Source organism: Catharus ustulatus, chromosome Z (genome assembly GCF_009819885.2).
Source record: "Catharus ustulatus isolate bCatUst1 chromosome Z, bCatUst1.pri.v2, whole genome shotgun sequence".
NCBI classification, from domain to species: Eukaryota; Metazoa; Chordata; class Aves; order Passeriformes; family Turdidae; genus Catharus; species Catharus ustulatus.
In genome coordinates this window covers 15473332-15496494 of record NC_046262.2, presented here as the reverse complement: position 1 = coordinate 15496494, position 23163 = coordinate 15473332, and the positions used below count along the sequence as shown (strand labels likewise).

The window sequence follows — 23163 nt, the reverse complement described above, 5'->3', positions numbered from 1 at the left end:
AAGAAGGCATTGGCTTTTATGAAAGACCAATATAGTTTATGACTAGTAGAAAACTCAGTTCTGTAGTTTGCTTACTTAGATTGAGATAACTAAATTTCATATCTAGTCCACCAGGAAGAAGAGACCCAGATGTGAGGGACACACTGCTGTATCACCCTTTCTTTGTTTCTTTTCCTCGATTTGGGAAATGTCTTGGTACCCAGTCTTCTATAGAAATTCTAGCATACAAACTTTCTCAGTTTAGGATACAAATTTTAGAAGCAGCCTAATGAGAATGATTAATTTTTGTAAGTTTTATGAGAAAAGGTCAACAATAAAGATAGCCCTCTCATTTACATGTAAAATGAGAGGGAATATACCATGGCACACACATTTCTCTACCTGCTGAACACTACCTAGAATCCATTCGTTCACTGCTATTTCTGGTAGAAAACATATTGCTCACAAAACCACTTTTCCGCAGATATTGTTCTATTAAATTATGGTTTAACCTTTCACAGATTAACCTCCCTCTCTCCTGGACTGCTCTACTGACAGCTGGTGATGGCTGAGACTCTCAGTCCTGAGTCCACAGCGAGGGGCTGAAGGAATAGGTCATCAGCATAGTGCTTGTGTCAGATTTCTTCAGGGAATGCTTGCACTGTCAGTGCTGCTGAGGAAGAGCTTTCCTCTCTCTGCCCATGCAACCAATGACATAACTCAGAAAATATTGCTTTTACTGTACTAGCTTTACAAGCTGAAGTGCACTCTGTATTTTGTAGAAGATGCACTCTTTGTGCTTTCAGTTCTTTTTGGTGTATATTACATGTGTGGTTTCATGCCACTGTCCTCATCTTCTTTTGGCATTGTGTGTTGGGTGTGCCTGGTTTTCCATGGGTTATGAACTGAGAACTGCTGCCCTGCACCACAAGAAGGATAATGGAAAAGGGGTTCTTGGAACAGAGGGAAGAACCCAAATCCCACATCCTACTTAGGATAAATCACTACCATCTGTTCCTGCATCTTTGACACATCGCTTCTTTTTCCTGTTCAGAAAGAAATTTCTACCCTCACAATTACAGATTCTTAGCACTTTTTCCCCTTAGGTATGACACACTGTATGCATTTTTGAAGTTTTTGAGGCAGATCTCTCTCAGGACTGCTATGCAGAAGACAGGCTCTGTCTGGAATTTAGCATGCACACCCATATTTAATGGGATTGTGGAGGAAAGGGTATAGTGCATTCATTTCATCCTTGATGAGAATCCAAATCTGATTATACTGAGCAGAGAGTTTGACAACTGTAGCTCAGGCTAGTGCAACACTGGTCTCAGATCTCAAAAGTAACACTCCTTAAGTCCATCAGGGACTTCACACATTTTGTTTTATTTTTCTGCCAGCTGACCTTGTTTACAGAGGAGAAAAATCATTTGAACAAAAGCATGTGTTTGGTGACTTCACTGGCAACATGGCAAACCCAGCCAGTAGAAAAGCCAGGTGTTCTGATGCTGGGCCAGGCAGGGCTTGTGCCCCAGAGGCATGGCCACTTTTCCTGTGAAACTCCTGTAACTGTATACAAGAAAAGACAGAGGCAGTACTGCCTAGCCAGTAGTGGGAAAAGAGAGGGGACAGGCTTCCAGCCCTCAGAGATTAGCCAGGAAATAGCCAGGTGATTGCATTCTGGTAAACATTCTCCACAAAATCATAGGATGGTTTGGGTTGGAGGGGATATGTATAGGCTGTCCAACTCTGTGATCAGCCTTGGCATCCTCAACTAGATCAGGTTGTTCAGTGTCCCATCAGCCTTAAATGTTTTTAGGGGTGAGGCATCCACTACCTCTCTGGGCAGCCTGTTCCAGTATTTCAATATAAATAAGTTCTTCCTTATTTCTAGTCTAAATGAATCCTGTTTTATTTTAAACCCATTACTTCTGGTTGTAACAAGCCCAGGTAAAACCTTTTCTCTGTCTTCCTTTTAAGTCTCCTACAGGTACTGGAAACCTGCAGGATTGTCTCCCCAGACCCTCCTCTTTTCCAGACCAAACAGCCCCAACCCTCTTGGCCTGTCCTTATGGGAGGGGTCCTCTAGCCCTCTGGTACTTTCTGTGGCAACAACAGAGTACAGCTCCAAGACAGCATTTATGCAAATGCCTAAAATGTGAGCCCAGAACTAAGTGTTTTCTTGAGCAAAAACATGTGTTCTACTGTAAGTGAGCCTTTAGAGGTGCTGGAGCTGAATTAAAAAACAAAAAAAGGTTCTGTTTGAATCTCCATGAGACAAGTAAAATGCATTTGGGCTAGTTGGAGAGCGTGGAGGACCCCATGGCTCAATCATAACTGAAGATACCTCTCAGTTCAGAGGGATTTTGCTAGAATGGACAAATTTTAAGACACACTGCCTGGTGCACCCTGCAGAAGGCAAACCCTGCCCACCAAAATCACACTGGAAAGGCATTTCATACCAGCAGCTTGATCTAATATGGACCTTGAAGGAATAATACTGTAAGCAAAATTGCCTCCTCAATTAATTAGCCCTCAGTTGATTGGCCCAGCATCCTAACCTAAAGAAATAAAATCAAAATTAAAGATACAGAGATGAGCTCAAATCACAAGAATAAATTTCACTCACTTCTGAAAGGACTCTGTGAAACAAAAAGCTCAACATTCCTCTTCAAAATATCTAACTACTATAGCCTGATTTTCATCAAGTGGTCACATTATGTTGATTAATCACTGCAGGAAATGAATACCTCAATTCAGGTTTCATGCAGACCAGAAGGTTGGTGCAAGGAAGTCTGCATTGTATATTGCTACTATACCTTTCAAGTTTTTATGATCCCCAAGAGAAATGAGGCATTCATAATGTGAGGGGAAAATAAAAATCATAGAGAGCACTATAAATTTAAGGGACTAACTTGTGGAAATCACATCCTTAAACTGACATAGCTGTGATTAACTGGCAATGGCTTTTACAGTTAGAAAAGTTTTTGGATATACTTCTTTGCCCAGAGAAAGTTTCTGGTGGGGAGGGAAAAAAAAAAAGAGCAAGTACAAGTATTTAATCAAATCCTTGTTTGGGGGCTGGTGGGACAGAATACATTGAACAACAAGCCTTGCACCTCAAGAAGCTTGGTTCTCAATCTGTTCTGATCAGAGAAAATTAACTTTCCAGTAGATGTTTACTCACATTTTTTTATGAAACCACCCACAGGATTCAGTAGTCTCTGTTTAGCAGAGCACTGAAATAAATCATAGTTCATAACTGAGCTCTACTTGCTCAGCTTTCTTAGCAAGTCTAGACAATCTCTGTGTATATAAAACAATGGTCCCCACTATTTTGTATTGAAAGACCTACTTGGCAATCAAAATATCAAAACTAAAAAGGATACATGCATGTGATATATATATATATATATATATATATATCTAGTCAGAAAAAATCAAAGTCTATTATTGTGGATGCTGAAGTGTATGTAGAAGCCTGAATTCTGTGGAATCACTTGTACTTATGATGTAGGAATAAGGCTACAAATCAAAATAATAGTATCCTTCATCCATTTTGCATTTGCTTTTCTCAAAGGAAACTGTCCAAAGTGAAAAGCAAGCCCAAAGAAATGTAATCTTCCATCAAGGAATACTTTTATCACTTCAGAGCAATGATCCTGATCCAGACAAGCAAACAGACTGAGTCTGACCAGGATGGCTGTGCCTATGCAAGCAAAATGAACATTGGTGGGCATGAAAAGCCACTGTCCAGCTCATACAACTGCTAGAGCAACCTCTTCCACAATTTTACCCTACATGAACCCACACACAATTTCCAGTCAGCAAGGACCATGAACCACATCTTTATTGTACCTTTGTTTCTTTCTTTGCATTCATGCATAGTAGAGTTGGCAGGAATATATATGAATAGATTCACAAAGCAGATAATGTAAAGGAACAGTTTACACAAAGTAACATAATTTACAGACAACAGAATTTGATCAGAATAGTCAGAATTTTTAGCTTTATCCAATGGGTCAATGATACCCTAAAAGCCAAAATCAAAATCAGTCCTCACTGGGACCAATTCATTAATTGTTGCACTACACCAAGCACCTGCTGCCCAGGCCACTGAGACACCACTTACAAAGACAAAAGTAAAATTTTTGTAATAAATCTCATGCACACATACCATCAAGTCTTTCAATCCCCTTAAGAAAAGATTTGTTCAAGTTAAAAAACTCAAGACTTGAGGTTTACAAACATTAAAAAAAAACTCCATGGAAAGGAAGCAAATGCCTAGGGTAGCTTATTGATGAAAAAAACTGTTTCAAACCAATCTATGGAAATTGTTCAAGCACATTAATTTAGGATATCAGTAACACTCTTTAAAGTAATTAAGATTCCAGTAAGGTTTCCTCATAAAAACACAGGAAAAGAAGAATCTGTGAAGGAAAGACCAGTAATTTGATTTGAACCCTGTTTAAAGATAGAGCCAGAATTACAGGTAGGGAGTATTTAGAACCTACACTGCCAAATTTGCTTAGATGAAAGAAAATTATGACAGGAAATAGAGTTTATAAAACTCTTTACCTTTTAACAGCATCCTCAGTCTGGCATACCTATTTAGCCATACATTCTTGTTCTCATGTGTAAGTCAATGGTTTGTACACATGCTTTTCATATTGAAGGACTGTAATTTCAATACTTTCTTTTTACTATTCATGGCTGCACATTTTTGCATTCTGACTGAAATACACTCAGTATTGTACTTTAATGTTCATATCTGACGCTTTTGTAAAGGCTAGCTCTGTGAGCAATAAGAGTGACAGGAAAGAGATCTGCAATGGATCAGAAATTCAGGTCACATTAGCATAGGTATACAGAATACGAAGTCATTGAACAACATAACAAACAGCAAAATTATCATCTCCCCAACAAGCCCTCTATTTTTTTTGTAACTTTTTGGTAGTGGAAGAGACTACTGGAGACTTAAAAAAAAAATCTTAACAAAAAGATAAACCAACTCTCAGAGAGACAGAAGTGCCACCTCTCAGGTTTAACAAGGTGTTTAGCAACCACCTAAAGACCTTTGTAACCAGGGCATAAAATGGACTGAATGTTATTGGTACTGTCAAGGGATGCAGCTGAAAAAAAGCTACAGAACTCCAAAGCATAAAGTATCTGCAGGAATCTGAAATGAGACTGGTGCTAGATCTTGAGATTTTGGATACTCCTGTACTACTGACTGGAATGGCAAGCATGAAATCAAAGTTTGCTTAAGACAATAAAAAGCCAAGGAGTGGAATAATACAATTTCACACATATGGAATACTGCATGAAGCACAACATGCCAGCTACGTGATAACACATACAGAGGAGGAGTGACTGAATTCCCCAAAACATGTCATTGACAAAAATCAGCAAGCCAGATCTACCAAAATCTATCACATTAGGGTAGTTAAAATCTGTTTGCAATACATTGCATTTGTCAGAAATGTTGTAAACAGTGATACTGTGATCCTTAGTTTTGAGTCAAAAGTTCTGTTTCAACTTACGTTCCTACAAATATATGCAAAATTTTAAACATATACTCACATGTTTTCAACTATATACATTCACATTACATTTATACCTATTCCAATTAGTTTTGCCTCTGACTCCTCTCATCGTCAAACTTCTTCATACTGAATTAACCTTAGTAGATGGTTGGAACAGAAACACACCTGAACTGCAAGCTATTGTCTAGGAGAGATGGAAAGATCAGGAGAGATGGAGTTGTTTTGTTTTTAAGCAATCAGCAAAATTCTTTGTTCAGCAGCTCGCATGGGAAGAACAGTCTGATCAGACCTGAAAACCAGCAAAGAGAGTATCACCTATTCCCCTTCTGGAATATCCCACTTGTACAGACTCCATTAGAATATATATAAAATATATGATCAGTTCCAAGGAACTGTAAGAAAATGGAGATATTCCACTCTGCCTGAGATCTCTAAGAAAGTTGCTAACTACTGCTACATGCAAGTACAGTGGGACACTGCCCCAGACATGCTACTAGGCTGAACTATCCAGCTACAGGACAGCAGGTTGAAGAAAACTACTCCTTTTTCCCCTTCTAATTTCTCCCAAACAATGGAAAGCTTTCTCTTTAAAAGTTACAAATTAGAATTGCTTTGCTGATGATAAGCTCTGGCTTTTGTTGAGCAAACCATAAGCCAGAAGTTCCTGCATTTTGCTCCAGACACAGTCCCTGGAGACTTGTGCTGTTCTTGCTTCTGCAGCAGTCACTGTTCCTGCTGCTAGTGCAATTCCCACAGCTTCAGCATCTTGCAAAATGCCAGTTTTCTGGAGCTGGCTGGAAGCCAATAGCTGACGCCTTGCACATGGGTTTGCTACAAACAGTGCTGATGCTAAAAGGGTTTTACGCCCTGTTCAGAGGCTTCAATTCCTGTGTGTTGAGTTACACTTATCCCCCTCAACTGTGAATGGAAAATGTTTGCAACATTTAAGAAAATCAGCCTGAGGGATCTACAATGTTGTCTAATAAAAATGCCAATGCAATATTTTTTTTCAAGTGCTGCTCCTTTTTCTCACCTGTTTTGACACTAGGTTTTTGCAAGGCACTGAGCCCTTTGCTTCATTCCTTAAGTTTTCTTCTCTTAAAGTATTTGCACTGTGCTGAGAGCTGGGGCACAGCAAAGTTGTGGCCCTCAGCTACTACTGGCTTCATTCATTTGACACAGCTCTATTTAAGTTGCCTTACAGTACTTCAGGGAGGGGGGCCAAGGCTGTGACTCCTGTGCAAAATTACTTGCTCCAATCTGCACTGCACACTACTTCCAAAAAAGAGATGTTGGTTAAGTGTGCAAACATGGCTTAATGAAAGGTTTCTGTCCTTTGTGCAATGGTGAGATATTTTCTTAGGAGATACTCTGCTCTTCCTCCAGTTAAAAATGCAATGTGTGCATTTGAAAGTAGCTCTTGTTGACTGCAATAATTTTTTTACTGCTGTGAATTACTGTTTGGATTACTAATCTCTTGGGTCCCACACAGAACTATTCAACAGGTGAATAAAATGTACCAAAGACCTTCTCAACAGAAAACTTAATATTGGTGCATACTGAGAGAACTTGTGAGGTAGTCACTTGGAAATGAATTTAAACCAAAGCAAATATAAATTCTGTCCCTCCTGCTCTCTGTGCATATCAATTCTACAGACGTCTGAGATTTCCCCACTGATCAGCTCTTCTTTTGTGAGTTTGGAAGTTGCTGCTTCCAAATTTAAGATCCCTAAAATTTGGAATATCTCTTCTATTAGAGAATTCAAGCTCCAGCCTCTACACTTAAATCGAAGGCAAATTATCAGTCATTTAGAGTAGCAATGATGTATCATTTTGTCTCTCTGATAGTCATATTTGTGTAATACGCTTCACAGCAGTCAAAACAATAGTAAGTACTACTTTGACTCTTTCAATCCAAAATCTGCAATCACAAAATAATAAATTTAACAAACAAAAGGTAAAACTTTCAAAAGTTGCAAGTTACGTCCACCCATATAATTAAAATGAGCTCACAGGCAGTGAAAAAAACAGTACACTCACAGAATTAATAACCAGTCCCACTAATGCCTGCATATTTTATGAGTTGCAGATGTGTATTTATACTTTAAACATAGCCACATTGAAGTATGACACAGTTTGTTATATATTTGCTGTGTTTTCATGGCAAAAACAGCTCTACAGAAAAACAGAGGACTTCTTTAAAAGCAATTATAAGAAGCATCTTGAGACATCTTTTGGCATTTTATGATACTGTACATGCAAAATAATGCTTTTACTATAGTTGGGTAACCCATTCAGATAAACACAGCAAGAAAAGCTGTTTTTACTGTTCATCTAAGTGTTTTTAAAAAGATCACTGCAAAAAAAAATTACTTTTAAAACATGTGTAAAAGCATGGCAAAACTTTTAGATGTTGTTGAGATTAGCAAAAGTCAAGAAACTGCTTCAGATGCAGTTTAATTCTTAGATGGCTGTTTTAACTTCAAAAAGAGTTCTCAAAATAGTGCCCAAATGCCCAGTGCTTGTTGAACAAATTCTGATTTATTGAAGGTAAACATTTACATTGGCTACAATGCTATAGCTGTTACAAAGCTGAATAAAAGAGGCTTAAATAGCAATAGAAAGCAAGTGCAGTAAAAAGTGAATAGAGAAAATATTTGGCCTTAGTGATCTTCTGGCAGTATTTACATTATCTCCATTTTGTTAAATATTTGAGTAACTCTAAGGCACCATAGGCTAAATAGCAGGCTGCAGTATGATTTTGTGCACAGAATTTAATAAATTTATCTGGAGACAAAAAAAGTTATGGAGTTAAAAGAAACATTGGCATATTTTATGTTTACATAAAAGAGTGGCTGTTTGTTAAAATTCAAAGATACAATATATACTGGGTAAGTTAAAAAATTATTTTTAGAACATTAAATTAAATTTCTATGTATAAGGACTATTTTTACTGACTTTTTGATAAATGTCTAATGCAATCTTCTCAACAGGTTTTCAACACAGTAGATATGTTCATCTAAAAACTAATTTTGTTTTCCCTTTACAAAAGCCTTATGCCTAGTACATATACAAAATCCCAATGCAAAGTGCAATGGGCAGTAATTTACATCGTAGCTGTTCTGTGGTAGACTGAAACTTAGCAGGAACATGCAATCAAAACGCTATGGAACAGCAGTTCAAGCTGTCTCATTCCTTCAGCTCTTGTCAGTGGCTGCTGCTACAGCTGGTGAGCAGGAGTACAACACTGACATGCCAGGACAGACAGAGGAGGTCAGTGCTTTCAGACCTGTTTCCAAACACAAATCGGGAAATTCAAACTCCTGGCGACATCCTTGTGCATTTCACTCAGTACGATGCACACAGAATGACGCTCTGCTTGGAGCAAATTTTCCCATTTTTATTTATCCCCTTTTATTTATCCCCTTTTATTTATCCCCTTCTGAAGCACGTGTCACTCCACTCCTGAGTGGAATTTATTTAAGGAATATATTCATCTGACTGGACTCAAGATCCTTTCTGAACATCTTCTGGTGCTTCACAGAATCTTAACTGGTCTACAAGCAACAGACCTTGCTCAGTTTCCTCAACAGGCTCATCCCTTACCTTGAGGTGGTGTTTGTAATGAAGAAATTGCACAGACACCACATTAACACCTCAATTTTGCAAATAAAACACCACAGGATGCTGTGTGCCACAGGAGAGAAGAGAATGGGTGGCCAGGGCCATTCCAGTTGCAGCAGCACTGCCAGCAGAGGCTGCATGTGGCAAGTCATGGCTCATATTCTTTGTGTCTCACTTTCATTTCCCAGAGCCAAGAAAAAAATCCATCCAAATTAATATAGTTAAGTAACTAGATACTACTTTTGCATTTGTCTAGGGTTTGGAGTTTTTTTAGTATCTCCTTCTAAACCATGAATCTCTTAATTCAGTTGTTTCCTCTTTGGCTTTTTCTACTATTTTTTATTTATCCTGGCAGGAAACAGCTAATTGTTTCCACAGTAGTAAGTGATTTATAAGCAAAGTTTAATTGATCTATGCACAAAGTCTTAATCTGGAGTGACTTTATATTTGTACTAACAAAAGTATAATCTTAGCATCATTCACCGGATGCATTTTTAGTACCAACAGCTATTATGTTAAAATCATTCAGCTTCATTAAGTTTTTTCAAGGGCTGTAGAGGAAAAATTGAAGCCTAAAAAATTCCAGTGTCATTGACTAGTTCCTGTAAAACAATAACCAAAATATTACACAACCTGGCCACTTTATGGTAAGTAATAAGAAGCCAAGATTTGGGTTACCAAAACAGTGTTGCACTGCTGAAGAAAACAGGGCCATGTTGATTCGTATAGATTTGTATAGATACCTCAAATTGCTTAATTTAGCCCTTGGATGCTAAATTCTTGCCTGAATCTCAAGGAATTTAAAAGCTTCTTTCTGGAATACTTTTTCAATGTTTAAGATACTCAACAGTATAAATATGACAATTCATAATTAGGGTGCAACATTAAGGGACTAATGTAATTTTTCTGTCAAACCTTTCCACCATGAGGAGGGCTTGAATTTTGTTTTAGGATGTAGCAAGAAGTTAGAAGGCTATTTAACAAGAGCTCCCTTGGTTGCTCCATACTGGGTATGGTGACAGCAATGACTTCATGGAAATTTCTACCACGAGAGATGGCACAGGTTGGGGCTTTACTTTGATTAAAAGCCATTTGTGGAAACCCTGCATCTTTTACAGCAGGAGTTACAATGATTTGTCCATCACCAATATGTGTGCATGGTAACAGAGGAAGGGAAATGCAAGGGCTTTGGGCATAGCATAGGGTCTTGCTCAAATGACCCTGGGATTTTTATTTTTCATCCCCTGGAATCCGTGTTAATGTAAGTTATTTGGAAGCGTTTGGCAACATGCAACTTCCACCTTTGTATAAAACCCCAAAGGACAAATCCTTCAAAGAAAATCTTATCCTCAGGCCTTTTCATTCCAGTTCTTAGTGATAAAAGTCCTTGTTTCAGCTTTGACGTTTCCTATGTAAGGATTTTTGAGTAACAGTTACCAAATGAACATCCTTCCTTCCCCTCATCTTTTAAAGATAATGAAAACTAATACTTTGTCAAATGATCTGAAGATTCAAATTCACCTGCACATAATGCAATGCCTCGGAAGTGTCTCATTAATATACTGGCTAAAGAAAAACATGATCGAGTTTCTGGCCAAAGAATTTTGTTCCAGTTCAATTGCTGTTTATGTGTGACACTGGGCTTGTGTCTCTGCACTGTAGCCTAGTGACACTTTTTTCAAGTGGTCCTGTTGCCCTGAGTATGGTGCTGCCCCACATTGCCTGGGCTGTGAATCCCCATGCTGCAGCTTGGTTCTGCCAGTCCCTTTTCCTGCCATGCAGCATGAAGGACCCCAGATGCTAATGCCATCTTGTCCCTTCAGAACTACCTTTCTCCTTGAAAGGTTTTGCCCTCTTCTACTGTTTTGTAACCCCCCTGCTTGTCACATTCTGCCTTTTATTCACCATCCTTCTCCCTCCTTAAGAGGGTCACCTCAGCACTCCCTGAGACAGGCACCTTACAAAAGCAAAGCCTCCATACAACCTGGAGTCCTGTTTTCCCCCCCACTGTCCCTTACTGTAGCTCATCCATTTAAAATAAACCTCTGAGCCGTCTTAACATTTGGCAGAGATGTATTCTTCCTTTTCCTGGGGTTGTACTTATGAGGCATCATGCATGACCAGTGTCACGATCCCTCAACGCAAAAAATCATTAGCTGCATTTCAGATTCCTTCCTTCAAGGATTTAATTTCTGACTGCTATAAGCTTGAGGGGACAGGAAAGATGACTGTTTAGTTGGCTTCTCCAGCTCACTCATGGTCATCTCTCTTTTCTCCTAGATTTTATTTTGGAAGAGGACTATCAGCCCAGCAAATAATCATAAAACATCTTTGTGAAGTCGCTTCCCAGTTTCTTTTTGTTAGGCAAAACAGTGATTCAGACACATAGGGCAGGACCATTACACAGAGATGGTCAAGCCAGGGTTTCAGCTCCACTTCTGAATTATATTGACTTTTTGCAGTCACATAACCTATGGCACTCCTTATGTAGACAGACAGATTTCAGGAAACCTCTTTGTTTCAAGAAGTTAACCTGTGTCTCAACATGAAAGACAACAATTGGAGTAGTGCTTATCTAAGTTAGAAGTCCACCAAATGAGGGTGCAAGTCAATAGAACTAACAGCAAAATGGGGATATGCAAACAGAATTTGCTTTATGGGTATGAACCAAGAAAAACTAAAACTAAAGCAAGTAAGTGCAGAATGCTAAAATACATCCCCAGGTATATGCTCCTAGGCCAAACACCACTATTTTACTTGTAGGGCACTTCAACTGCAGCAAGTAATACAGGAGTGTAGCATGAACTAGAAATATGGAATCACACATTACAGCATATCTAATTCAGTTCTGTTTAAAAGAAACAAACACACCTGTGCTCTGTTGTGCTGTTATTTAGTGCTTTAGTATCTTTATTATGAAAGTAACATAAAAGAGGTTTCAGTCTAGTTTTGCTTTCTGAGTTGGCTTGTAGTGGTTGCACAGATGGGTAAGTTGAACTGCTCTCCATATTCAAGGGTTTGATTGATGCTTCAGAATAGCCACCGTGAGGGCTGCCAAAGGCATTCATCAGGGCACAGGATGGAGACTGGACCCTTCTCTGTCTGTGTTGCCATCCTACTTCACTTGGAAAAAATAGTTGTTAATTTAAAAGAAAGAGATATTTAAATTGATTTCTTATCTCTTATAAATCAATTAATAAAACTATTTTACCAAGATAAAATCAGTAAAATTTTGCATTTGTATATCTTTTCTGATGCACCATCAATCAACTCAACCAAGTAAAAGCCTTAACTCAGCACTTACTTTAAAATATGTGGATAAAATTCATCACAGAGCAGTTTCACTGAAGTTAAGATGCAAACATGAAAAAACCATGTTGATCTAATGACATTGTAAATCTAGTATACAAAAACAAAAATTCAAAAAGAAATTAACAGTTTTAGGTTTTCCAGGTGTTTCCTAGGCTTGTATAATTAAAAAATGCAACTGAGCTGCTTAATGGGTATGACAGTGCTTCAGAGAAGATAAAGAAAGCTGAACATATACCATCACATTCATTTTGCTTTGTTGCACCCAGTAAATAAAAAATGCATTGTTGTTTTCACTTTTGAGTCTAAATGCTAACTGCATTTTTGTAAAATAAAAAGAATCAAAGATAGCTGCAGGTAACCAATCTCTTCCATTTTACATGTTTCAGACAACCTTTTATTGTGTTTTAATACCAGAATATTTTACTTATTGCAAAGTATCCTGCATAATACAGGTGCTCCGCTATAAAATCTCTCTTACTTGTAATTCAGTCATTCTTAATTGAAAATACCAGTATACAGTACTAAAACTTCCAATTGAAGTTTAGTATAAAAATATCAGCACAAAAATCCTTTTAATGTCTGCTTATTGACAGCAACCCAAATGCCTGTTTAATTATTAGTTGTTTTAGTATAATTATAGACTTTGCACCCCTACAGTTGCTAATTGATACCATCTCAGGCATTTTGATGAGATAAGAAATACTAAGTAAGAAAACAGTAAGTATTCAAATGCTTAATTTGCTTAGTGTAGTAATAATAAATTAGTTTTTTGCATCTTCTTCAGTTCAAAATCCAGCTTTGAGACTGAGGAAGGCTTCAAATCAATTAAATAAGAGTGGTCCTTTTAACCAGTAGCAGTTTGATTGCCAATGACTCGAAGAATCTCTTTATGAATGTTTGGTTCCTGTGTATTTATACTTGTATCACCCACTTGACCATCTTCATAACTAAAAAAAAAAAGTACAGAAAATAATATCATATTAGTGTTTTATTAATCTACGTAAAAACATCAAAAAACTCTCTAAGTGCTTTTTCCATATGTTAACATGTTTCTAGTGAAGTGCTCTGCTGTGCTTCATCTTTATATGCAGACCCTAAACCCTGAAGAGTGGGAGGTTGTAAGGCTGCCATCGTCACTGAAACCCTGAGGCTGAATAAGCCACAGGACCCAAAGGGGACAAGTGTTAGGTGAAAGGTGGGAAATGCTCACAGAATAGACAGGAAGCTTTTAATGAATTCCTCAGCTTAAATACACACAGCCAAACAGAAATTATATTTCACAATACATGGACAGACTTACTATACTATGAAGTAATGCCATTGAATAGGAAAAATCATGAACTCTTCTGTGCTATTTGTAGTAAAACAAGATATCCACTAAACCTTTTGATACTAGCTTATCCATACATTTCTAGCACAAGTACAGTGAAGGAATACTGAACAGAATAAGGAAGAAATGTCTTTTCTCTAATTTAATTACAACTATTGGAAGGAACTTAAGAAAAAGTCTCATATGAAGTTGAATGTTAAGAAAGCTTTGTACTCACACAAAGAAAAATCTTGTACACACATGATCCGTGTTGGGAACTACCCATATCTCCCCATGTTTGTGCAGATCAGGTGAGGTTATCACTATCAGAGAAAGAATAAATTTCATAGTGATGAAAACATGCCTGGAAAACACTGCTCTAAAAGATTTTGGGTTTTATACATTTTAAGTAGTCTTTTGGGAATGTGCAGCTTTCCTCTACGTATCTGTGCTGCAGTGCAGACTTTGAGCTGGCTGCTAGTACAAAAAGGGAGATAAACTTGATTCTTTTTTGCAAAATATACTTTTCTGAAAACACAGGTGCTTTACGTATGGAAGCAAGTTGTTAAATGGAACGAAAGCTTAAAAAATGCATTTATTAAAAACTGAATTTAAAAAGCCATAGAGGTGTTAAGGAGGGTCTGAGACATCTAATCAGCATTTGGAACAGATATTTGTGTTTGGTGATGGCTGATCCAAAACCAAGATGTTTAAGACAAAGTCTGAAACTGCTATGTGATGAATTTGGGATGTGCAATACTACCAAATATTTAAAACAAGTAGCAATTATGACTCAAGAGGTTCAAAAAGCTTGCCAAAACCTGCTCTATGTATTTGATGATAGGGTATTTACCAGCAGAATGAGGACAACACAGGAAACAAAGCTTTTTATGGCTAACTAGAAGTTATACCATCAATCTGCGTTTGATATCTAAATGCATTTGAAGAGCATCCTTCTGGACAAGCTGTCCAGCTGTGGGATGAGCAGGTTCCTGGTGTGGTGGGTGAATAACTGGCTGAGGGACTGAGCCCAGTGGGTTTCAGTGAAAGGGACAACATCTGTCTGGTGACTGGTCACACCGGTTCTGTTCCTCAGGGCTCCCCTCTGTTCTGTGAATTTGTCACCATCTGGATGCAGCAGGTCAATGCATCTGTATCAAGTTTGCTGATGCCAGACTTGGAGGTGTTGCTGGATCTTTGGAAGGAAAAGAGGTTTTGCAGAGGAATCTAGCAGATTGGATTGAACAATCTTAGATGGGGTGAAATTTGACAGGTCTAAATGCTGAATTCTGTGCCTGGGATGGAGTAACACGGGGCCCAGGGATAAAGTGGGAGAGGAGTGGCTGGACGGCAGCAGAGGGAGCTGGGGCTGGCTGGTGCTGGGCTCAGTGTGGGTCAGCAGAGCCCAGGCAGCCCCGAGGACAAACCCCATCCCAGGGCACTGAGCACAGCACAGCCCGTGGAGGGGATGGTCCTGCTGGGCTCAGCCTTGGGGCAGCCTCAGTGTGAGCCCTGCTGGGCTCTGCAGGTGGAGAAGGATGGGAAGGTCTTTCAGTGCATCCTGAGGAGGGAAACAAAGCTGTGGGAGGGACAGGGGACTATTGGGGGAATTTGGCTTGTGTGGTTTGGAGAAAAGGAGGCTGAGGGGTGATCTCACCACTCTCTGCAGCTTCCTGAGGAGGGGAAGGCACAGGGAGGTGCTGAGCACCTCTCCCTGGTATGCAGTGACAGGATGTGTGGGAATGATTCAAACCTGTGCTGGAGGAGGTTTGGATGGCACATTTCAAAGCATTTCTTTACTGAGAGGGTGGTATGCTGGGTTAGACTGAGGTTGAATTAATTTTCTTCCCAGAGACTGGCATGGGGAAGTTTTTGCATTTGTGCTGAATATAGCATTGATAGTAGAGAGATGATGTTGTTATTGCTGAGCAGGGCTCACACAGAGCCAGCCAAGGCCTCTTCTGCTTCTCATACTGGGGATTCTTGGGAGGCTGAGGGGAGACACAGCCAGGACAGGTGACCCCAGCTGACCAGAGGGATATTCCAGACCATGTGACATCATGCTCAGGATTTAAAGTGAGGGAGGAAGGAGGAAAAGGGGAACATTTGAGTGATGGTGTTGGCTTTCCCAAGTGACCTCTACATGTGATGGGGCCAGGCTCTCCTGGAGATGGCTGAACACCTGCCTGCATGTGGGAAGCAGTGAATTCATTCCTTGATTTGCTCTGCTTGCGTGCAGGGCTCTTGCTTTCCCTATTAACCTGTCTTTACCTCAACCTATGAGCTTTCTGCCTTCTACCCGTTGGACTCTCTCCCCTGCCCTGCTGGGGGAAAGTGAGCAAGTGGCTGTGTGCAGCTTGGCTGCCAGCTGGGGCAAAAAAGAATATAAAAGAATTTTAAAAAATAGAAAAGCTAAAACCCAACCGTAACAGCTGGTCGTACCCTGGCTTCTTACAGAATGGTTGGTGTGTCCAACCTGTCAGTGTTCAAGAGGCATTTAAACCATGCTCTTAATGACATGCCCTAACAGGGGCAGCCCTGAATTGGTCAGGACTGGACTTGGATGACAGTCGTAGGTCCCTTATAACTGAAATAGCCTGGTTTATTTTATTCCAACACTAACGTAACTGCATGCATATTCAATTTTGATACTATTTCTTTCATGAATTGCGATTCTTAACAGATGTTTCTTGCAATTAATTTTACATAAAATCTTTATTAATCATCTCCCCTAAACCACCATCTCTACACAGGGAAATGAAGTGAATATAAAAGCTGCAAAATGTATTTTACCAATTATTTAAAATCCACTCATAAAATTGGTACTCCATTAATAAGTGCAAGGAAAGAACAACATGGATCAAAAAGTCCTTGTGAAAGATGTAATTTACCTTTAAAAATTTAGGCATTAGAGGCCAAGTAATTAATTTCGTTACTTATGGAATTTTTAGAATTAAATTTCTGTATTTTTCTGTACAGTTCAAATTGAGTTTTCATGTTGACTTACAATATCCTTAGTCATGTACAGCTGAAAGCTTCTATTTTGAAATAATACATTTTCCACCTTCTGTCTCAATTTTCACTTTTTAAAACAAACAAATGCTCCAAATGACGGGCAAATTGGATTAATATAATTTCTGAGACTAGCTCCTAACTACAGGTGCACTTCTTATTCAAATGTCACAATTTGTTCTCAAACCTGCTGAAGTTTCACTGGTTATTAAAAGAACAGCCAATTCTTTCAAGAATGACTGTACTCCAGCACTAGAGTTTAATTTCCCAAAATTTTTGAAGCAAACAAAGGGAACATACTGATTGCCAGATGATCAGTATGCTTGTTTGAAGAGTGAAAAATTATTTGGAAATTCTACATGAAGTGTTTTTTTTCTGATTTTTATGCATTTAAAGCATTTGTCAAGAGCTTGCAAGAAATCAGTGCGTCACATAAAGGACATGACTTTGGTTTTCTTGATGGCTTAGGAAGAGGATCACATTTGAAACACAGACCAGATGATCAGTCACTATACGTATATGATACTCCATGACAATTCATGCTACAGGTTCTCTTCAAAGAGGGGCAATGTTCGTACTGAAGGGTACTGTAGCTACTCCTACACCCACCAGCCGTTTTTTACCTAAACAACCAACTAAAGCTCCCACTGATTTGCACCCTGTAACCTGTGCATCCTGTGGCCGTGACTAGAAACAGCTCCACAAGGGCTTTCAGCTTACCTTCACATAAGGCTATGCATTTTAAGTTACGGCTTTGCAAAAATTGTGACTGCTGTCCTTTCTTCTGCGACTGAGATGTAAAAAAGTGAGAAAATAGAATTAGTGCAGTAAAACAAACACAGGTAGAGACAGTCTTTCTAAAATGTCTCTATTTTATTTCTAATGTAATAGAATTTATTTTAAGAACTCCAATACTATTTGCATTATTGTAGGAGAGATTTGAACTCCTTTATCCAGAAAAAATAATATCCAAAAGTCCTTAATTGTTACAATATTTAAAATATCAGAAATATCAATGTTACCAGTTAATAAATTGATATCAGAAAAGAAAAGAAAGGTGAATTTAGTCACTAATTTTTGGTCACTGCTCTGATATTTTATTTGCCTTCCTACTTCTGAGTGCTTCTACTAGGACATGCCAATCTATCTTCAAAGTCAGATTATTCTGTAATTTCTATGTGCTAATCATGGAGACAGATGTAAGATTCCTTTCTTGAAATTTAGCCCTATGCACAGATACTGCGAATTTGCTTTAGATACAGCAGAATTGGAATGGTTCAACAAGAAAAATTTCTGAAGAAGAAAAAATTACTTGCTATAAATGAAATGCTGCTCATTTCCTATCAATAAACATTCTTGATTTCTTTTGCATCATTGTTCTGGAAGTCTGAAACTCAGAAGGCAAGGGGTTGCTAGGAGTTATAATGCAATCTGTATTTCATCTTCATTCTCTTCCTAAGTCCTTCTGCTTGGAAAAGAACAGCACAAGATCTGCAATATGCTCCATAAATTTTTATTAGAGCACTTGGGCTGTATTTGATATTTGCAATCTCTGAAGTTGTTGATTCCATTTGATGCAATAACACTGGTAACTTGCACACAGGAAGTATTACCTCTCTTTCAGCTACTGAGTTCCCAATAATAAATCCCACAAATCTTCCAGAGATGGTTGATGTACCATACCTGTGATGTATTACTGCCCTTACTGCTTGAAGCTGGTTCATCTTTAGCTGACACCTTCTGCTGCTTCTTGTTCATCCCTAGGAATAACAAAATCACGTAAGATACCCTGGCCCATAAATACCACAGAAGCAGAGTTAACTATGAGAATGGAAGAGATGGCACACTGGGAATCACAGTCTTTTGCATGGCACTCGAAAAGCTAGTTAACTCTGTCACAGAATATCACAATATAAATGCTGTAAATTACAGGTACCTTTGCATGTATTGCAAAGACTTTAGCCAGTCAAGTTGGGATTAAGTAGGTGCAAACGTACATAAATCTGAGCTTAAATACCATTGAATTCAGATCAGAAATGTTCTTATGTGGTGGCTTAACAGGGTTGTAGGTCAGCACACCCTCAGTCTACTTGACCTTATTCAGACTTATTTACTGTGGGTTGGAAGGCAAAAATTGCGAGAGAAAGACTTTTAGATATTCATCTCTAGCACTATATGGAATTTTATTAAAAGACTAATTTGTATGAGTAGGCAATTTAAGTTTTGAAATCTACCTTGGTTTGATCCCTTTATCTATAAATAAAATATTAAATTATTTGTCAGTCACATCTGATCCAATTCCATCTCAGAAACTGAAACATCTATATTTGTGCCTTAGATCTAATTCACATCCCTCATGTTGGTTTATAAAATTCCTTTTCTGCATGATACTGTGGATTTCCTTGAGTTTCCAGCATTCTGTATTTCACAGAATCATGGAATGGTTTGGGTTGGAAGGGACCTTAAAGATCATCTTGTTCCAACCCCACTGGCATGGGTAAGGACACCTTCCGCTAGACCTGGTTGCTCTGAGCCCCATCTAACCTGACCTTGAACACTTCCATTATTTGGCACTTTGCAAATACAACTGAATTATGGGGAAGTCTAACTCTCAGAAGGAACAGAATGTGTAGGACTCCATGGTTTTTATTGGCATCAAGGATTACACACTTCAGTGGAACATAAACCTCCTTTCTGGAGGAGACAGGATGGACGGGGCCAAGACAGGCAGAGAGACGAGCAATAACACAATAAATGTTGTTGAAGTTGACAAAGCAGTATTGTCTAAAAAGAAAGACGTTCTGTTAGTTAATGATACTGCAATCCCTCATTTAGTGAGACCTAAGAAGCCTTCATACTCATGTAATTTCTGAAAAGCTAAAAGTGCATCCTAAAACATGACCCAGAAACACTGAGTATCAGGAAACATAACTAAAGCTCTCAGAATCATCTACATGCACATGAACACACATTAAACTATGTATCTGCACTTTCATATGGGAGGAGATGATACCTGAAGAAGAAAGTCACCATATTTTAAATCCCTCCCCCCTTTTAATTTCTAATGTACACATCCATATGTGTCGTTTTTAATATGCATTTTTATAACTATTTTTTTTATTTAATTCTTACATGGAAAACTCTACACAACTCAGTTTAGGATTCACTAGTGGGACAAATTATGCTCTTCCTCCTGAGGCTAAAATAAACACACTGAACTGAACATGTAATCCTGACATGGTGATACTTGGGAATACTCTTAAATATGCAGGGTTGAATTTGTCTTTTGATCAATATTTGTTTTGTCAGATCAAGTTGTAAGACACCACAAATTTACAGGTGAAGTTACATGGACTTTGGGGAGGTATTGAAACAAATCACAAAGTTAGATTTCAGCTGAACCATCAAGATCTGCACCACTACATATAGCATTCAGTATTAGCTAATATTTACTTCAATATTAGCTAATATTAGCTAGTATTATCTATCTATAGCTAATATTAGCTATCAGTTTAAGGATTCTAAGCACCTTGAAAAATAAGGACAGTATTTAACAAGGAATTTTCTAATTTCTTACTATTTATATTAAAATAAAAAATTTCTCTTTTTTGAATAAATTAAAACATGGTTAGCAAAGATTAATTTGAATACAATGTTTTAAACAGAGAACCTATAAGAATAGCAGTACAATAAGATACACCCCTATATTTCTCCAACTTTAGAGTGATTTATAAATATCACCTGAGTAACCAAATGATATGCTTGACAATGGACTAAGGTAGATTCCACTTCCAAACATTGCACCATGGAGCTGAAAAAGAGCAGAGTAATTATTTAGCATTAATTTGGTTACCTGGACAAAATAATAATCATTACAGGAACAGGTCATAATGCATTTGCCCACCCTACTAATTTATTGCCAGGTAATTAACAGTGTTCAAAGAAGTAATTTAAAAAATCATGCCCGGAGTATAAAACTTTATACATATACGTGTGTGTGTGTGTGAGTGTGTGTATACACACACATATATATACATATATACACACACATATTGGAAACCATGTCCAAACAAAAAAACAGATGCCCAAACAAAATTTTACTTAAGATTTATACATAAAATTGTGGTTTATAATTTTAAATCTAACATTACTACAGAGGATGCCTACAAAGGCTCTTTCTGTACATGACCAATTACAACCTGGGATCCTCTTCCAAGGCACATGGACTCAGCTCTGGGGAAAGCAGCCAAAACCACAATGCTAAAATACTTTGCATTAGAGCTCCCCAGTCCCTCTGTAGTGCCTATTTTGCTCTGCAATAGTGGTCGTGATGATTCAGCCTGAGAAGTTTGCACTAGATCCCTTCTGGCCAGCACACTTCATGCCTCCATTCCCAAAGTAATCAGAGTAGCAGAGGAAATGCTGCAAGCCCAGCTCCTTTAACTCTAGCATGTTCCTGGATCCTGTGACACGGAGACAGCTCAGGCAGCTCTGACTTTTAACTTTGCGACTGCATTTAAGCAGTACCGAGTGAAGCCTCCTGGAGGTGCTGCTCTGCCATGTAAAACTGAAATACTGATTCCTACAAAGGGATTCTCTAGACGTTTTAGCAGCCACATTACTTCATCTTAATTGCATCAGAAGAGCCTTTTTCCAGGAAACAAGATGGTGTTTGAAATCAGCCCTTTTTCCAGCTATGGCTACCAGAATGAAACCCCCTGAAAACTTGCCAAAGCTAGTATATAACCAAGCATGCATAGATTAGCTAATATCTGTTTTATTCTATTTACCTGCAGCCTCGTATTGGAAGCAACAACTAAGCCGTTTCTCAGGATGGAATGCCAATTTTCAATGTGTGAACCACTGAATAAAATTAAAAAGAAAGCAGTAAAATCGACAGTGTAAAATACAAAATGACACCAGAAATCCTTTAAAACAGTAGATTCACAGCTGCAAACCTCAAATGCCAGAAGCAAAAAATACCCTGGCATTTCAATAACCTTTGGTTATTATGAATATATGTACTCACTGAAATGCAAAGGTACTTCCGTAGAGATTTTTAGCAGCTCGGAAATTGGATTCTTTGGCTGGTGGACTGCTGAGAAGAAGGAACTGGTGGGGAGTGTGCATAAACTTTAGTTGCTGTAAAATATAAGAGTGCACATATGAAGAAAAGTTTATTAATATGAAAGTACTGTAATTCTCTGATGGCAATCCTTAAGATACCATGCTTATTCACACACAGTATATGATTGCATCTAAATAATTGCATGAACTAAGTTGAAATTGGTCTCACTTCCACAGTTTCAAGCTGAAATCAAATAGTAAAAATTACTTTCAGTTTATAAAATATATGGAAATTTTTTAAACTAGATTTCAATTTAAAATGCCTCTAGTAATTAAACTGAACAATTTCATCATAGTATTCTGATCAGAGCTGGCTTTGAATTAAGGTTATTTGGAAGGCTGCATTTTACTATGCCCTTAATCAGAGGTTACTTATATGTGGATCTCCTGGTATGTCATGTTTGTGTGCACTGCTTTCTGTACAATTCTGCATCTAATATTCTACACAGTAACAAAACAAAAAGTGATCTTTTTCTCACCTAATCTCAAATGCTAAGACATCTGAATTTGAGCTACTCACCTCAAATAGGTTTTTTAATGAACATTATTCCCTTGACCCATTTCAGATATTCATGTATTTCTAAAAGTCAACTGCCTTGTCTATTAAGAGAGTCCGTGTAACTAGTCTGAATGAAGACACCTACGTTTTGCTGATAAACTCCCACCTAAAATGTTAATACAAGCCATAAAAAAATCAGAAGATAATAAGAGAATCCACAGACACTTACCCTATTCACTGGTAGCTTCACAATATGTGATCTATTACTAGAAATAACCCTAAAATAAGAAAGAGATGTATTAGATGTGGTAAACAACCTATAATTGCTAAAAATGTATTATGAATGGCCATCACAAAGCACCCAGCTGAAGGCCTCTAAACCTATCAGATGGAAGTAGGCCAAACCTTAACTAGAAAATGAGATCAGAGGACCCAGATGAGGTCCAGAAACAGTCCAGAATAGCTGCAGTTGAAAATACCAACGTTAATTATTAGGCTGACCTTACACCACATTACACTGGTCAAGTGAATATTCATTACAAATGATATTTTAATAATTATTATCTCATTATTATCTCATGTGAATTAACTTTATACCATTGTAGAAGAGGATGTGCAAGCGGGTCTTGTTTATCCATCTGCTTCTTTATTTCCAAGTAAGGTGCCTAGAAAAGAGTAATTATGTTATTTCTAGGTTGAATTTTATATGTTGCATTGCCCATGATTTCATCTATTAAGATGAACACATGGGACTC

General features: G+C 38.1%; 1 protein-coding gene across 1 annotated transcript in view; it reads right to left on the bottom strand.

Moving 5' to 3' along the window:
- Nucleotides 1-3811: 3811 nt before the first annotated feature.
- PARP8 (poly(ADP-ribose) polymerase family member 8) overlaps nucleotides 3812-23163 on the bottom strand; it is a 120899-nt gene continuing 101547 nt past the window's right edge. Inside the window, exons 18-26 of the mRNA XM_033085442.1 lie at nucleotides 23006-23073; nucleotides 22638-22686; nucleotides 21812-21924; nucleotides 21573-21645; nucleotides 20524-20593; nucleotides 18466-18542; nucleotides 17503-17572; nucleotides 14009-14093; nucleotides 3812-13408 (exon numbers count right to left, since the gene is read on the bottom strand). Of these exons, the coding sequence (XP_032941333.1) occupies nucleotides 13306-13408; nucleotides 14009-14093; nucleotides 17503-17572; nucleotides 18466-18542; nucleotides 20524-20593; nucleotides 21573-21645; nucleotides 21812-21924; nucleotides 22638-22686; nucleotides 23006-23073 (708 nt within the window). The 3' untranslated portion in view covers nucleotides 3812-13305. The remainder of the gene's footprint in view (nucleotides 13409-14008; nucleotides 14094-17502; nucleotides 17573-18465; nucleotides 18543-20523; nucleotides 20594-21572; nucleotides 21646-21811; nucleotides 21925-22637; nucleotides 22687-23005; nucleotides 23074-23163) is intronic.